The sequence below is a fragment of the Phyllosticta citriasiana genome, assembly GCF_038021145.1.
Source record: "Phyllosticta citriasiana strain CBS 120426 chromosome Unknown IWZ02scaffold_2, whole genome shotgun sequence".
Classification (NCBI taxonomy): domain Eukaryota; kingdom Fungi; phylum Ascomycota; class Dothideomycetes; order Botryosphaeriales; family Phyllostictaceae; genus Phyllosticta; species Phyllosticta citriasiana.
The window spans coordinates 2184852-2201151 of NW_027117279.1; the positions used below are offsets into that span (position 1 = coordinate 2184852).

Here is a 16300-nt window from a genome sequence, read left to right on the forward strand (position 1 = left end):
GTATGAAGCTAGCGAGGTGGTGCGGGTGCGCGTACACTGGCCAGACGCGGGGAGCAGCAGCATCACCCGTGGTCTAAGTCGCAAGGAGGAAAATTAAAGAACTTCTTTTCGCGGGAGAAACAGATGAGGATTCGGCGGCTTTGTGCCGTAAGCCCTGATAAAGATCCAGGACAAGATCTCTTCGCAAAATTTCCTATCGTGAGCCGAGCGGTGCGTCCGTAGACGCCGGTGTGGATATCGGACAGCAAAGACAAAAGTAGCGAGACAAAGGCAAGTTGCACCGCTATCAGCAAAGCCATCATAGAAGAAAAAGGAAAAAGTGTGTTCGCAGTTGAAAGGAAACATGTCTTGGCCGGGGCAAATGCAGTTGTGCAGTGATGAAGCTCCTGGCGAACGCGAGACCCGCCGTCGGGTTTGCGTTGAGCCAGTTGGCGGCGCATCCCGTCCGTCCCAAAAATGCAACCATCTCATTTGACTGAAGGCGTTGCTGTGCTGCGTCAAGTGTGAAACTCGGGCGGTAAAGGTCATGACGCCGAGCTGTTTTTTTTTTTTTTTTTTTTTTTTTTTTTTTTTTTGCCAATACTTTCCCTTGGTCGAAGCGAACAATGACACAGGGTGATGTTGGGTACTAGGACATCTGTTGACATGGATGGACGCCGACAACCCATCACGTGATTCAATGCCAGACTCCCAGAAAAAGGGAAACGGGGAGCTCCAGACCTACCGGGATCTATCAACTAAGAGCTCGCTGCCATGAGGCGGGGAGTTGACAGTAATTTGCGTAGGGCTGCAGGATAAAATGTTCGAAAATGACGCCTCGGCTGTCGTCAGCCACAAAACACTTCTCAGACTAATCATGGTCAACAGAAGCAGAACTAGATGCTGAAGAGAAAGGCTTCAATCCACTCAAAAAAGGCCCGTTCCTTCCACACTCTCCGTGGTATGTGTTTTGGCGCTAAGAGCAACAAACAATTAACCACACTGTTCAAGAGAAAAAATTGTGAACCGATGAGAAAGGAAACGATGAGAGACGCTGTATCTGGTGGCCCCTAGCGTGACATTCACACCAAAGACGCAAGCGATGCGTGCTAACCCCCCAGCGGTGGGTTGTAAATGAAAGTTTTTTGTCTGGCCGACCATGCTTCTCCCTAGCGAATATGTGCCCTCAAACTGTGATTTTGCAGAGTAGAAATAAAAAAAATAAAATCGAAAATCAATGAGCGAAGGCGATTTGCTTCACCAGCTCCATCATCCAACGGGAATCTTGCCCTCGGCCTTGGCGTCCTTGACCTGGTCAAATACCTGCTCGATCATTAGTAAAATTGATACTGAAATGACAAAACCCGAAACCAACCTTGAGCATCTTCCGTCTAGCGCCCAGCGCATTGACGCCTCGTTTCTCCAAGGCTGCATCGTCCAGCTCAATGAGCTCACTCCACTTCAAGTCTTTCAAATTGTCCGTGTACTTGTGCAGACGAAGACTCCGGAGCCAAGCCGGAATGTCTTGCAACAAATTGGGGTCCGTGGGGTCCTCTGGAGGCTTGGAGCTGCCCCGTCTACCACGTGGTGAGCGGCCGCGATTAATGTCAGAATGGTCAGACAAGTAACCCTCGTGGCCGCCACCGAGTCCCACGCCAAACTGGCTCAGGTTAATAGGTCCTAGAGTGTTGTCGTAGGCAGAGAGGAAGCCGTTATTTTGTGGCGAAGCGAAATTCATAGGCCCTAGTTGGTTGCCCTGCATGGCAATTCCTGGAGACGTAGGACGGGACCGACGTCCGTTCAGGGCGGCAAGTTGCTGGGCCTGCAGCGCCGCCGCTTGTTGGGGAGTCAAGACTTGGCCAAACTCATTGGTCATGACCAAGCTTGCGGGCACATTCTGCTGACCAGGCTGGTTGTTGTGTCCGTTACCCTGTCCCTCGGACGAACGCGCGCGGCGATACTTTTTGGCGTCATCCAGCTGAATGCGATTGTTGACCGTGGAGAGCGCAGCAAGCTTCATGGCGGTTGCATTTGCAACCATGTCGGCCTGGCTTGCATTTTGCTGAAAGTTTGGCATCATTGGAGTATTGACCATGGACGCCCAGCTTCCACTTGCCCCGTATGGCGATAGCATCGGCATACCAGCGCCGGAATTATCTGGGGCATTCAACGTCGTGTTTTGGATGTTGCTGTCACCCGAGAGGTGCATGGGGCGAGGAGAACGAAGTCCACCGGCAGAGGGAGGTGGTTGAGAGAATTGCCCCATGGGTTGATGGCCAGATGAGGACTTGGGGCGCTGAGGATGTTGGTTTTCAGAGCTACGAGATCCCCAAGGAGAGGAAGGAGGCTGTGGCAAATGGTCTCTCTTTACATCATCAGGAGCCGAAATGGTAGGAGCCACCATGGAAGAACGCTCGCCGATAGTACTGTTGCGCTGAGAGGTGGGAGCCGTTCCAGTGTGCTGCGTGAATTCGGCCTTTTGCTTTGCTATAGCAGCAGCCGCATCAGGGAACATGGAGTTGATGGTGTTGGTGTCTAATCCAGAGTTACGCTTTGCGCCAGGGGATGGAGGCGGGCGTCCAAGTCCGACAGAGTTGCGGTTGCCCTCAACAGAAAGCTTGTTCATGGCATCATTTAGCTTCTGGGACATGGGGTCCTTTTCTCCAAAATTGGCAGGCGATAAGACGCTCGACATGGGATGGCTCTTGGCCATTTGCTGGAGCACTTGAATAAAGAAACGCTGCTGAACACCCGTTGTCTGCTGGAGCAGTTGGTACAAGGCGGCAGTACGCTCGGGTTCGCTCAAAACACGGAACCACTGTTCAATGGCGCTCAGCTCATCCTTGAAGTCCTGATCCAACGTAGCAGCCGCCATTTCCTCGAGTGTTATCTCGTACTGGTCGATGTCGGCAATCCATTGCTGCGCGGCCTTTTCCATGGCGTCCTCATCGTGGCTACCGTGCTTGTTAAAGTAAACTTCGCTCGAGGGCCGGATGCCGCGGTTTGACAAGGGCGACGAGGCAAAGACGCCCATGTCGGCAGAGGCGCGAAGGTGGTGGTTGGCACCCATGGCCCGGGACGAAGGCGGGCGCAGCGAGGAACTGGAGGTTTCCGGGGTGCTGTTCCGGTTGCCGGCTATCTGACTGACAGACATGGTGGCGAGACGACGGGCCAACGGAGGTCGAGTTGGGACGGAGGGGAAGAAGAAAAAAAAAAAAAAAAGGTGATTTGTGGCGGAGCAGAGTCTCTGGTGAGGTGGTTAGCCGTGGGCTAGCTGGTACATGCGCAGAAGACCGAGGACGGGTACGCACAATTGGAAGAGCGAGAGAAGGAGCCGGGGAACCGTCGAAAACGCCCGCAGATCAACTGGCCTCAAGGGAGCTTCGATTTGTGGCTTTCAGGAGGGGGAACAATGAAAGCGGCGATGCAGCGCCGCAAGAAGTGTGCGGGACGGAGCGGAAGCGGGCTGGCGGCTTGGTGGCCGGAGAGGAGCAAAGAGCAGCGGAAAGGGCAAAGTACAAGAAGAGAAGGCGAGGCGAAGGGTTTGCGGGCGTGGAGAGGCGAGGCAGAGCTGGTGGTGAAGTGGTCGGAGGAAGAGGAGGAAGAAGAGGGTGGCGGCAGACGAAGGGAAGACTGGAGAGATGTGGTGGACAGGGTTACCTGCCTTGGGTGGTGGTAGGGTAGAGGTGCTCTGGTGCTTCTGGCGAGTAGACAAGGGACCACTACCCACCCACCGACTGACTCTCAGGCTGCCCACTCGGCAGGGCGGCCCGCGCAGGGGCTAGACACAAAGACAGGGCATGTCAACCAGAATTGTGAACCGAATGCTTGCTTCACTTCACGTCCATTGCATGAGTTATCGTGTCTTCACTTCGGTTCGGTCTGCTCGCTCGACTCCCGTCACAATCAGCCCTCTGCCGACCCTGCCGAACCCCTGCCGCCGAATCGTCACCCTCACCCTCACCCTCACTCACTACACCTTTCTCTATATAGACGAATAGGGAAACGCGTCTCGTCTTCTTGTGCACGTCGCAGCGGAGGCCAACGGTCCCGCCCTGTGAACGGCACAGCCATCATGCAATAGAACTGTCAAAAAGGAAAAAACCCCCTTCCTTGGGCTTCTTCGTTACCGACATCTACTACATGTACCATGCAAAGCCTCTCAAGACCTTCATCTCAGCACCCCGACAATTGAGCTCACCATTACTGCTGCTTCCCGCTCCCAATTACCTGCCGCCGTGCGTCCGCTCGCGCTCCTCAGCGAGCTCGTCGGCAGCTGTGATCCTCGGTTAACGCATTCGCGAATTGCTTCGCGCACCCTGTCCCGGTTGCTGCGCAGCGTCCTGGCCGAAACGCCGCCGCGGTTGACAATCTCGCGCACCCGAGGCGAGAGCGATGACGCCAGCGATCGCCAAAAGTACGACGGGAGCGAAGATGTGTCCAGCGAGTGCAGCAGGGGCTGCAAGAAGTTCTGCGGCGGCAGCCTGGATCCGCTCCTCTGTCTCATCGCCTTCTGCACCTCATCCCCCCCCGCCTTGCCCACCAGAGGATGAGACGGGGGCTTGACAGTTTCCAGCAGCGTCTCTAGCGCAACGATGTTTTGGCACCGTGCCGATATCTCCAGCAGCGTCCGCTCGAGCGTCGGCAAAGTAGCCAATGCCCGTGCAAGCGCCGCTAGTGACGACTTGAGCGCTGTTTGTAGATAGTCTTGCAAGGCATTGACCAGGAGACTCGGTTCAAAAGTGGCGAGCGTAGCCTCTTGCGGTACTGGCGAAAGCAGATACAGCGCCAGGAGAGCAGAAATAGTGCGAGATTTGGTCTCCTCGACTTGCGCATACGTCGCCGCTGCCCTTATTTGTTGATTCGACGCGCCACCAGTGGCCAAGAGTGACGACATGGAGAACTCTCTGATGATTTGTTGGGATCGCGAGACGAGAGAGCGCTCTGCAGGGCCCAGGAGCTCGCTCTTCAGCGTCGCAATCACATCGACTCGATCCAGTCCTTCTCCCTCTTCGCCCGGCCCATTTGCGTCCAGCACCTGGTGGAGAGAGACGAGCGTATTGGACGACCGCACCATGGCTCTGTGGTCCTCCCGCTTCGCGCTTCCTGCTCCCGGACCTCCCATTTCGCCGATCTGAACCTCGAGTTGTCGACCAAGCATGATGCACCGCGCGACTGCTCGTCCCAGTTTGACTGTTTGGCAGAGTCGCTCAGCAGCCAATCGCACCTGTTCAGCCGCCTCGTACCGCTCTATGACCTCCTTCTCCAGTGTCTTGTACCCCTCTGTCAAGCTCGCGACTTGTGCTTCGACTTCGGACAGGACTCTTCCGCTGGATTCGGCATGGTCTTTGGTGTATTCGAGCAGAGGAAGCGCCGATTTTGTGGTCAGGGAGTCAATGTGCGTGTCGATTTCCTGCACGTCGAAAAGCACTCGGGAAAGCGGCGTTGACAAGTCCAGAGGCGTGTCCGAGGCATTGTTGGTAGCTAGTACCAGGTTATTTGCGAACGAAGTGGTCGAGAAGGATGGATCAAGGAAAGCCTCGTAGTCGATGTACGAAGGTTCGTCGTCGGCCATGGCGGACAAGGGAAGCTCGAGGATTGTGTCGCAAGGGCTCGCGCGCGATTGGAGGTGTAAAGGTGTTCGCTCGAGTCAGAAGGTGGGCGGTGACGATTGGCATAATTGGATATGTGTGGATGCCCTCGGCGGGGGGGTGGGTGGACCCTGACTAGCGCTTCCGCCCCAGGCAAATCATGACCGCACAACCGTGGTCGTGGCACGACATACACTTCCAGTGGCTGCTGTCGGGGACGGGAGCATTCAAGCTCCAGTCAGCTGGAGCATCCAAACACTTCTTTTGCATGTTGGAAACTTTTTGAATTCATTATTCGGCTTTCATTCCTCTCCACCCACCCTAAATTTACCGTCAAAGTAATGAAACCCAAACCCAAGTCGCCTATTGCACAAGACAGAAGTTACAACCATGCAAAGAAGAAAACCACCGGGCGCTGCCAAAAGCCCATCTATTCTTAACCAGACTTGGCCATGGTGTTGAGCGCGCTACCGTTCTTGAACCACTCAATCTGGCCCTCGTTGAAAGTGTGGGAAAGCTCAACGTCGAAAGGCTCGCGGCCGTCGGCGGGGTGTACCCGCAGCGTCATGGGCTTGCCAACGGCGAGCTGGGTGCACATGAGGTCGACCTTGTCGTCGGGCTGGATCTTGTCGTAGTCCTCGGGGTTGGAGAAGGTAAGAGGAAGCATGCCCTGCTTCTTCAGGTTGGTCTCGTGCTGTTGTCGTCGTTAGCTTCTGCCTCATGCCTCTCAGATAGTGCGCTACTTACGATACGAGCAAAGGACCTGGTGATGATGGCAAGACCACCAAGGTGCCTGGGCTCAAGAGCGGCGTGCTCACGCGAGGAACCCTCGCCGTAGTTCCAGTCGCCAATTACGACCCACTTGATGCCCTTCTTCTTGTAGTCACGGGCAACGTCGGGGACAGCGCCCCACTCGCCGTTGGTCTGGTTCTTGATCTTGTTGGCCTCACCGTTGGCCGAGTTGACAGCACCAATCAACATGTTGTTGGAGATGTTGTCCAAGTGTCCACGGTACTTCAACCAGGGACCGGCCATGGAGATGTGGTCAGTGGTGGTCTTGCCAGCAGCCTTGATCAGGATAGGGAGGTTAGTGGCGTCCTTGCCGTTCCAGGGCTCGAAAGGCTGGAGAATCTGGAGACGGTCAGAGGTGGGGGAGACGGCAACCGAGACGTTGGCGCGGTCCTTGGGAGGGGCCTGGTAGGTGTTGCGGCCAGGGTCGAAGCCCTGCGAAGGCAGACCGTCACCGAAGGGCTCCTTCAGCTTGAACTCCTTGCCGTTGGCGTCCTTGAGGGTGTCGGTCAAGGGGTTGAAGTTGAGGGTACCAGCAATGGTGAGGGCAACGACGAGGTCGGGGGAGGTGACGAAGGCGTGGGTAGCAGGGTTGGCGTCGTTGCGGCCGGTGAAGTTACGGTTGTAGGAGGAGATGATGGAGTTGGGAGTGCCCTTGGGAACGTCCTTGCGGTCCCACTGACCAATGCAAGGACCGCAAGCGTTGGCGAGAACCATACCACCGAATTCCTCGAAAGTCTTGAGCTGACCGTCACGCTCAATGGTGGCGCGAATCTGCTCAGAACCGGGGGTGACGGTGAAGAGGGACTTGGCCTTGATACCGTGGTCCATGGCGTCGCGGGCAATGTTTGCCGCGCGGGACATGTCCTCGTACGAAGAGTTGGTGCAAGAGCCGATCAGACCGACCTTGAGATCCTCGGGCCACTTGTTCTCCTTGACGGCATCCTTGAACTTGCTGATGGGGGTGGCAAGATCAGGAGTGAAGGGACCGTTGATGTGAGGCTCAAGCTCAGAGAGATTAATCTCAATCAGCTGGTCGTACTCAGCACCCTGGTCCTCCTTGAGCTCCTTGCCGTACTCGCGAGCAAAGTCGGCGATGTCCGCGCGCTTGGTGGCGGCTAGGTAGTCGTACATGCGGTCGTTGAAGGGGAAGAGTGAGGTCGTCGCGCCAATTTCGGCACCCCTACTCAAAATTAGTATTCTTCACTTTAGAATTCAGAAAAGGGCAAAATTCTACATGTTGCATATGGTCGCCATTCCAGTGCAAGAAAGCGAGTCAGTGCCGGGTCCGTGGTACTCGATGATGGCGCCGGTGCCACCCTTGACAGTGAGGATACCAGCAACCTTCAGAATAATGTCTAAGTCAAAATCAGCGTGCGCACAAGGAGCATTCGACAGTCGGGAAGGAGCAGGACGGGGAGCATTCGAGGTTCAGGAAGGGGCGAGACGAGAAGCATCCAACACTCCCAAAGGAGCGGAGTTTGACAAAGAGCATCCAATCCTCGTCGAGGAGCGAGACAAGGAGCATTCGACTGCTCGTCTACAGAAATTGATCACTTACCCTTGGGAGAAGTCCAGCCAGACATTTTGCCGGTAAGCTTGACACCAATGACCTTGGGGGCCTTCAGTTCCCAGGGCAGGTTGGCCATGACATCGACAGCGTCAGCACCACCGACACCAATGGCAGCCATACCAAGACCACCAGCGTTGGGAGTGTGGGAGTCAGTGCCAATCATCAAACCACCGGGGAAAGCGTAGTTCTCGAGGACAATCTGGTGGATGATACCAGAGCCGGGCTTCCAGAAACCAATGTTGTACTTGGCGCAAGCAGTCGACAAGAAGTCGTAGACTTCCTTGTTGATGGCCGTGGCGCGCTCAAGATCCTTCTCACCACCAATCTGCGCCTCAATCAAGTGGTCGCAGTGGACGGTTGTGGGGGTAGCGACGGAAGGCATGCCAGCAGACATGAACTGCAGGATAGCCATCTGGGCGGTGGCATCTTGACAGGCCACGCGGTCAGGGCGGAGCTGGGTGGAAGAGTTAGAGAAAAGCTTGCTGTGCGGCGGGGCGGACTTGGTGTACCTTGAGGTAGGACTTGCCGCGCTCAATCTCTTGGTTGTGCGGGTCGTCCAAGTGCGAGTAGATGATCTTCTCGGTGTGGGTGAGGGGCTTGTTCAAGCGGCTCCGGACAATGGAGAGGTTTTCGCTCAATTTCTTGTAGGGGATGAAGTTGCCCTGCTCGTGGATGTTTTGGTTGACATTGCGGCTGAGAGGCGCATCGCTGACGGTAGCCAGGCCACGACGGGCCAGCCGCGAGAACCTGAACATTTTGCGGATGGTATCAGATCGGAGCTTCTCAGCCTCGAGTCTGCCCAGGTGGAGGAGGGAGTGTGGATGGTTTTGAAGAAGAAATGGGAGATGATGGAGGAAAGAGGGAGAAGTGGGCGAGGACGGGGACAAGACGTCGCCGGGCCGATGGCAGCAGCCTTGTCCAATGAGCAGCGCTAGATTTCAATTCAAGAACCGAGGCTAGCCTCGTCATACCGTTCTGATCAACGGCTGAAGACAGTGAGCATCCCCAGAAACGTGAAAGCGACCTGCGGCTAAGAACCCGTTCGACACGGCCTCGCCGCCTCTCAAACACGCCGCGCACCCTCGCTGCAGCTCCAGAGCGCCTCTGTCCTGCCCGTCGTCTGCTCTTTGTCGCCCCGGCACACCGTCGACGCGGCTGTCCCCGCGGCAAAGGAACCTGGTCTGGCTGGGGAGCTTGGGCCACTGATGAAAAAATGAGAGAGGTCTGCAGGTCAAAAGTTGGGTTGCACGGACATGGCTGACATCCATCGCCCACCAGGATCCCGGACCGAGCCTCTTCACCCGAAAATCCCTCCCACGTCGAGTCCGACGTCCTGAGCAATCCCAGCGTCGCGTCCGCATCCACCTTGGCGCCGTCATTTGTAACCTTTACGCAATCACACATGCGAACTGATAACAACGCCCACCGCACCCGGCAGATGTATCGGCTTATGTAATGTCCATCCGATGGCGACTCTTGGCAAACATTCAAGCAAGTGTGGACTAGAAGCACATGTGCCTTTTTCCCGTTGCACTCAAGGAGCATTCGGATTTGGAATCTATTGTATACAAGCAGCATTCAAGCCTCCTTGCCTTCGGGGGATGAAGATGACGAGAGAGCAAAATACCAGGTTGCGCAAGGAGTATCCAGTTCTTCGACTAGAACATCATTGGGAGTATTCGAGCTTCGCAGGTTGTATGAACAAAGCCTATTTGAACTGCTCAAGGAGATGTGATCTGGAGCACTTGTACCGCACAGAACTGCAGGTATAGAAAGCATTCGAGCTGCTCTGCAAGAAGTGTCCAGTTCATCTGTGGAATATGAAGTTGCAGGTACCGGGAGCAGTCGTAACGTTAAACCTCCTGCACAGGCTGCGGTTGTGCGGCAACACTTGTGCCAAGCGGTACCATTTCCAGAGTCATCATCTAGCAGCTGCACTGTGGCGGGCGCAGTTCTGATATCCGGAGGAGCTCGGGCCACCCGAACAAGTCAAGGGCGTCCATTTTTTGCACCAACACACCGGCAGCAACATCACGCATCAACCGACTCTGTCAACTCGTCGCCGCCATGCCTGCGATCCGAGGAGCCGACAGCAAGAAGAAGACTCGTCGCCACACTCGCGACCTCGACCAGGTCTACGCAGACCTGCGCTCCGAGCGCCACCTGCAGCGGTACCAGGAAACCAAGACCAAAGAAGACCTGCCCGGCCTGGGCCAGTTCTACTGCAAAGAATGCGCCAAATGGTTTGAGAGTGACTCCAACCTAGTCGCGCACCAGCGAGGCAAGCCGCACAAGCGCAGGTAGGTCAAGCGTTTCTCCAGGCGCAAAGTGGCCCAGAGTCCTGACAACGTGCCCGCAGATTGCGCCAGTTGAAAGAGGAGCCCTACACGCAAAAGGAGGCCGAGGCGGCCGCCGGCCTGCGTACCGACAACGGACCTCGCGTTGGTTCCAGGCCCGACAACACGGGGCTGTCGAGCCTCGTCGAAGGCATGATGGTTGAAGAGGGCCATGCCTGAGGCTGTCGCGTTTCGTATTGCAAAATCACGGCCCCGTAAAATTACCACTTTTTTCCCTTTGTTTTTCCAGCAGAGCATTTCGGTCGGCGTTCTGGCGGGATTTTCTCGGAATCGGACAGATGGATCTCAGGAGTTGTGGAAGCCGGAATTATGGGGGGGGGGAGCCTTGAAGCTCGAATGGAGACGATGGGATTGGGTGCTCATGTGTGGATTGGGAGGTTTCGGCGCGCGGACCAGCCACTTCACAGTTCACATCCGCATCGCGATGAGGCGCGGGTCGACGCTACGTGGCACAGCTGTCAGAAGAATGACAAAAGCTTGACGTCTCGGAGCTGTCGCCTTCCAGCCAAAAGATGGTCAATGACAGTGCTTCTCATAGTAATTGCGTCCACATTTCAACAACTGGGAGATACTGTTCGTGGCACGACTTTCGCTCGTCTCTTCAAGGCACCGCTGGGCAGTAATCAGATTGGACTGCCAAGAAACGCCGCAACGTTCCTACAAGATCGCTTTTACTGAATTGCCAATGGTCACTGGCTGCTGCACGCATACGCGATATGAGAGTTGAAACCCGAATGCCGTGACTCAATGATGGGCATTTGACTGCCTGCGCTGCCTGTTTGCCTGGGCTGGGCTGGCAGCAATACCATAAATTAGTGGCCGCTAGCACCATCAGCCAAGAACACCAAAGAGGCATCCAACTTCTTCAACCCGACAACCGCAACAATGTCCTCCTTCATCTCTACCGAGCTTTATGGCGGTGCCATCACTGTCGATCTTCCTGCCACCTTTGCCGACGTCAGGTATGCTCCGAGAGATTCCATCGCATCAGAGTTTGTTCTAACCTCGTGCACAGCACCATTCGCCAGGTGCCCGACAACCAAGAAGTCTATCTGGAGAAGGATGGATTCACCAGCGTAATATTCGACATTATGGAGCGCGTCGAGCAGTCTCAGGCCGCAAATGACGAGGAGGCCCTCAAATTCCACTATTCCGACATGGTTGGCGACTCTAACGACGCCACGCACTTTTGGCATTCCAATACTGCGTCACTCTCCCGCTTGCCGTAAGTCTTGCTCGCCGATCCATTATACGAGCATCCTGCTAACCTCGCGACAGCAACATCCCCGCGTACACACTCGTGGCAACCCAGCATCCGACACCGGATGCATCATCCCGCAAGCCGCAGCCGGATTTCACGGCCATTGTACTCATCTTGGTGCGCCTCGCGCAGCAAAAGACGGACATTGTCATCACCGTCAACGTGCCTCACGTGCCAGGCGAGTATCCCAAGGAAGAGGTCGACTTTTCAAAGGCCAAGCAGGGCCCACTCATGGATGCCGCCGCTGCGATCAAGCAACAGATTCTGCAGACCTTTGACATCAAGGATTGGAACCTGTTCGTCAACGAAGAGTAGAAGCGCCCATCTTTGGATTTCCAGCGCCGAGGTTTCGGGACCAGCCTGCATTCCCGGTTGCGCACAAGCTTCTGGCTCCCAGGAGCAAACGACTTTCCGTAGTATGACAACACAATATCCAGGGTTGAACTTGGAAGGGCTCGAGAAAGAGTGGAATTTTTCACACTGGAACCCAGGGAATGAAATCTTATCAGCAGCGCAGCGCCTGACATGTGCACTGCCTGGAGCCCGAGGGCCTTGGATATTCGATCCCGAAAAGGCCACTATCGAAACTCTGGAGTAAACATGCATTTGGCATGCACATACCGAGAATCAGAACTCAACCAGTGCGAAAAGGCCCGCTTGGGCATATGATCGCCAACATGGACCTAGGCAGACTTTGACAAATAGATAAGTGCGAGAACGAACTTCTCTGGCGCATCATGATCAGACCCGATGACTTGATGTCAAAAACCGTGACGCATACAGAAAAAAGGGCATGGAAGATGATAAGGAGTATACGTGCCACAGTCTGGCAGTTAACAGGAAGCATTCAAGCCACCTCCTGTCACTAGAGGATGGATACTTGTGGGATCCAAGCGCCTATAAAGGATACATTTAGTTACCGGGAGCATTAGTTCAAGATACCTTCACGACCGAGCCCGCACCCTCATCTTGCAGCCCAGTACAGAACAGGTTTAGCGCCAACGGGAGATCAGCAACAAGGGCCCCCACGAATGACGCGATTGATCTGAACGTCGCGGGTCACTCAACCGTCGTCAAGCTCCCCACGCGCCTGCGCCCACATCACGCCACCTCTCCAACCCGAAATGAGCAGCCCTGCAAAACGCCGCAGGAAGAACAACTTTGCCTCTTCAGACGCCCCCGTCCGCAGCCTCGACTACTTCTTCAACAAACAAAAGGAAAATCCAAGGGTTGCCGAGCCGAGCCCGAAAGAGAAGGATGCGACAGACGCGCAGACATCAGCAGAGCCCGCGGACGACACGGGGTTGACCGATGAACAACTGGCGAGGAAGTTACAGGAGGAGTGGGACAGGGAGGCTGGTGTCGTTCAAGACCAAGTACAAACACCTCCACAGAACGGGCAGAATGGTGGACTGAGGGACGCTCCCTCGAAGGAGGCTTCATTGCCTCCCGACCTGGAGGACCCGCCACAACCTCCCGCGTCTGAGCCAGGTTCTGAGGCCGAGACCAAACCACCGAGCAAAGCAGGGAACTTCTTGAAGCTGCAGTCCACGGCTACGGTGGAAGACACCATTACCACGAACATACCGTTCGACGAGAGTCCGTTGCAATTCGATCCACCTAAATACGTGTCGGAACTGAAGGCGCACTGGGGGGCAGACGGTGGTCACGCAACGTACGCCGTGCTCACGAGATGCTTCGTCTTGGTCAATGGTACTCAGAGTCGCATCAAGATTGTGGACACTCTGGTAAATCTGCTTCGGACTATCATTGAGGGCGACCCTGAAAGTTTACTCCCGGCGGTAAGTCGTTCTGAATCAGCACTATGGCCAGTGTTGGAGAAATGAGCTCCGTGGCACGGTGGGCGTGGAAAGAAATGACATTCCCTGGTTCTAGCTGCAGCTATGGGCGACAACTCCCCAAGGATAGTTGTGACAGCAGGCGACTACATGATAGAGGTCTCATCTCTTTCTGCACCCACTGTGTTGGTACAATTATGGAAAATTGCTAGGAGTCACCATCTTTCTTGACAACGACTGTGACGCGATTCAATGTTGTTGGCTGACAGAATGTACAGGTCTGGCTCGCCACAAATTCCATCTCCCCTCCTTACATCGACCTTGAACTCGGCTTAGGAGGATCTGCCATTTCAAAGGCCCTCAAAACATCATACGGTCTTGACAGTGGTGGACTCAAGAACCTGTATAATAAACATGGCGACGCTGGTGACGTTGCATTTGAAGCCAAGAAGCGTCAGAGCTTCACACTCCGGAGACCCAAGCCATTGACAATCAAAGGGGTATACGACTCGCTGCGCAAAATAGCCAACAGCAAAGGTCAGGGCAGTCAGGAGGCGAAGCAACGCATAGTGGAGCGCTTGCTACAAGATGCCCGGGGCGCCGAGGAATCTCGCTACATTGTCAGGACCCTGGTGCAGCATTTGCGCATCGGCGCTGTCAAGACCACCATGCTGATAGCTCTTTCGCGGGCATTCCTCCTATCCCGACCACCTGGGGCGGAATTCTCGGTGCGAGAAGCCTCCTCTCTTGCCAAATTACGAAAAGAAGAATTGGCAGAAGTCTACTCGCGCAATGAAGAAATCGTCAAGGCTAGTTTTGCTCGTCGCCCGAACTACAACGACCTTATTCCGACACTCCTCGAGATCGGGGTTTGCGATGAGCTTTTGCTCAGATGCGGCCTGGCCCTTCACATCCCTCTCCGACCTATGCTTGGAAGCATTACGCGGGACACTGGGGAGATGCTCACCAAACTTCAAGGCCGTGAGTTCAGCTGCGAATTCAAGTACGACGGCCAGAGAGCGCAGGTTCACTGCGATGAGCGAGGCCAGGTGACCATTTTCTCACGGCACTTGGAAGTCATGACCGAAAAGTATCCGGACCTAGTGGCTTTGGTACCACAAATCCGCGGTGAAGGCGTCAGCTGTTTTATCCTGGAAGGGGAAGTCGTCGCCATCGACCGCGAGACTGGCGAGCTGCGACCTTTTCAGGTGCTCGCCAATCGAGCCAGGAAAGACGTGGTCATCCAAAGCGTCAAAATTGACGTGTGTCTTTTCGCCTTCGACCTCATGTTTCTGAACGGAGTCGAGCTGCTGGATAAGCCCTTCAGAGAACGGAGATCGTTGCTGCGGAGCCTCTTCACAGAGATTCCCCATCACTTTACGTGGGTCAAGAGCATGGACGCCACGTCGGCGGACCAAGAGGCAGTCAGCGACTTTTTCAAACAAGCCACCGAGGTTAAGTGCGAAGGCATCATGGTCAAGGTTCTTGACAATTTGCCAAATCCCAACCTCTTGGAAGAGGCAGGCGAGGAAAGAGACTCGCCAATGCCACCGCCGACGCCATCAAAGAAGACCAAAAAAGCAAAAATGAAGCACAAATCCACCTCAGACGCCGCCGCCGCCGCCGCCGCCGCAGCAGCAGCAGCAACAACAACAACAACCGACGTCTCAGACGCCGCGGCGGCAACAGCAGACGCACCCAAAACCAGCGGCCGACGCAAAGCGCTGCTCGCAACCTACGAGCCAGACAAGCGGCTCGACTCATGGCTCAAGGTGAAAAAGGACTACAACACATCGTCGGCCGACACGATCGACCTGATCCCGATCGGCGGCTGGCACGGGCAGGGCCGCAAGCACAAGTGGTGGAGCCCCGTTCTGCTCGCCGTGCGCAACCCAGACTCCGGCGTCCTCGAGGCCGTCACAAAGTGCATTTCCGGCTTCACCGACAAGTTTTACGAGGCCATGCGCGCGCGCTACGATCCGGATGTCGACGCTGGTAGCAGCAACAGTGACGACGATGACGACGACGACGTCGAGACCGACGCAAACGACAACGTCAAGACGACAGAAAACAACAACAACAACAACAACACACGCCCCACCAAACCCCCCTTCGTCTCCTACGCCGGCCGCCCCGACGTCTGGTTCGAGCCGCGCGAGGTGTGGGAGTGCGCCTTCGCCGACATCACCCTGTCGCCCACGTACCCGGCGGCGCTGGGCCTCGTCAGCGACGAGCGCGGCCTCAGTCTGCGCTTTCCGCGCTTCCTGCGCGTGCGCGATGATAAGGGTGTTGAGGAGGCGAGTACGTCGGATTTTTTGGCGGGATTGTACTGGAAGCAGGGGGCGAGGCCTGCGGTGCCGGCGGCGGTGGAGGGGGTGGAGCAGGGGGGTGTGGTGGGGCATGTGGAGGAGGTGGAGGGTTTAGGGGAGGACGGGGAGGGAGGCTCGGGCGTGGACGATGATGGTGAGTGAGGAGGAGCACGGGTTAGAGTGAAGTGAATGCTGGCTTAAAGAGAACACTGGAGCAAGCAGAATCAAAATCATGGCACACGTAGGAGGAACCTGGGAGGTCTGCGTACTGCAAGAGGCTTGAATGCTTCCCCTCATCTTCCCACCTTTTGCCATGACTTTGTACCATGTCTCAGTGGCTCACTAAAACAAAAAAAAAATAATCATCTCAATCCACAGTCCCCAGTAAATGACCAAATTTTGTTAAAAAGTCTAGCTGATATATCCATCCGTCTGGCACCATCTATGTATGACTGCGTCCAGGGAGTATCAATTCATTTGCCATTAGACTTGCACCTAACCAAGGAGCCGTCTTCCGCTGCCAGTCACGCTCACAATTCAGGGAGCTCTCCGTCGTTCGCTGCTGTAGTTGTGCCAAGGGAGGTAGCCAGATCTAGGGAGCATTATTTCATCCAGTACTGTAGCCACTTTTAAGCGAACATT

The 16300-nt window shown here is 55.5% G+C and overlaps 6 protein-coding genes across 6 annotated transcripts; 3 read left to right on the forward strand and 3 right to left on the reverse strand.

Moving 5' to 3' along the window:
- Nucleotides 1–1173: 1173 nt before the first annotated feature.
- On the reverse strand, nt 1174–3294 carry IWZ02DRAFT_140922 (SAM domain-containing protein). Its single transcript, XM_066761755.1, has 2 exons — nt 3291–3294; nt 1174–3226 (listed from the first exon to the last, which is right to left on the reverse strand). Exon 2 carries the CDS (start codon nt 3131–3133, stop codon nt 1295–1297), a length of 1839 nt encoding a protein of 612 aa, XP_066626454.1. The 5' UTR covers nt 3134–3226; nt 3291–3294; the 3' UTR covers nt 1174–1294.
- Nucleotides 3295–4150: 856 nt separating this feature from the next.
- Nucleotides 4151–5857, reverse strand: IWZ02DRAFT_512010 (Golgi transport complex subunit 5-domain-containing protein; the record flags this gene model as incomplete). The annotated part of the gene is made up of 2 exons (XM_066770551.1): nt 4523–5857; nt 4151–4450 (listed from the first exon to the last, which is right to left on the reverse strand). The coding sequence occupies exons 1-2, from the start codon at nt 5552–5554 to the stop codon at nt 4151–4153; spliced, it is 1332 nt and encodes a 443-aa protein (XP_066626455.1). The 5' UTR covers nt 5555–5857.
- Nucleotides 5858–6006: 149 nt separating this feature from the next.
- Nucleotides 6007–8687, reverse strand: IWZ02DRAFT_430271 (aconitate hydratase-like protein; the record flags this gene model as incomplete). Its single annotated transcript, XM_066766049.1, has 6 exons — nt 6007–6264; nt 6318–7542; nt 7597–7703; nt 7742–7899; nt 7921–8386; nt 8442–8687. The coding sequence occupies 6 exons, from the start codon at nt 8685–8687 to the stop codon at nt 6007–6009; spliced, it is 2460 nt and encodes an 819-aa protein (XP_066626456.1).
- A 968-nt stretch (nt 8688–9655) lies between these two features.
- On the forward strand, nt 9656–10669 carry IWZ02DRAFT_140909 (uncharacterized protein). The gene is made up of 2 exons (XM_066761754.1): nt 9656–10232; nt 10292–10669. The coding sequence occupies exons 1-2, from the start codon at nt 10000–10002 to the stop codon at nt 10446–10448; spliced, it is 390 nt and encodes a 129-aa protein (XP_066626457.1). The 5' UTR covers nt 9656–9999; the 3' UTR covers nt 10449–10669.
- A 505-nt stretch (nt 10670–11174) lies between these two features.
- Nucleotides 11175–11865, forward strand: IWZ02DRAFT_371424 (Mog1/PsbP/DUF1795, alpha/beta/alpha sandwich; the record flags this gene model as incomplete). The annotated part of the gene is made up of 3 exons (XM_066764564.1): nt 11175–11251; nt 11305–11514; nt 11568–11865. 3 exons carry the CDS (start codon nt 11175–11177, stop codon nt 11863–11865), a joined length of 585 nt encoding a protein of 194 aa, XP_066626458.1.
- Nucleotides 11866–12634: 769 nt separating this feature from the next.
- IWZ02DRAFT_496824 (DNA ligase-like protein I) lies at nt 12635–16143 on the forward strand. The gene is made up of 3 exons (XM_066770175.1): nt 12635–13352; nt 13628–15650; nt 15994–16143. Exons 1-3 carry the CDS (start codon nt 12675–12677, stop codon nt 16002–16004), a joined length of 2712 nt encoding a protein of 903 aa, XP_066626459.1. The 5' UTR covers nt 12635–12674; the 3' UTR covers nt 16005–16143.
- The last annotated feature ends 157 nt before the right edge of the window (nt 16144–16300 follow it).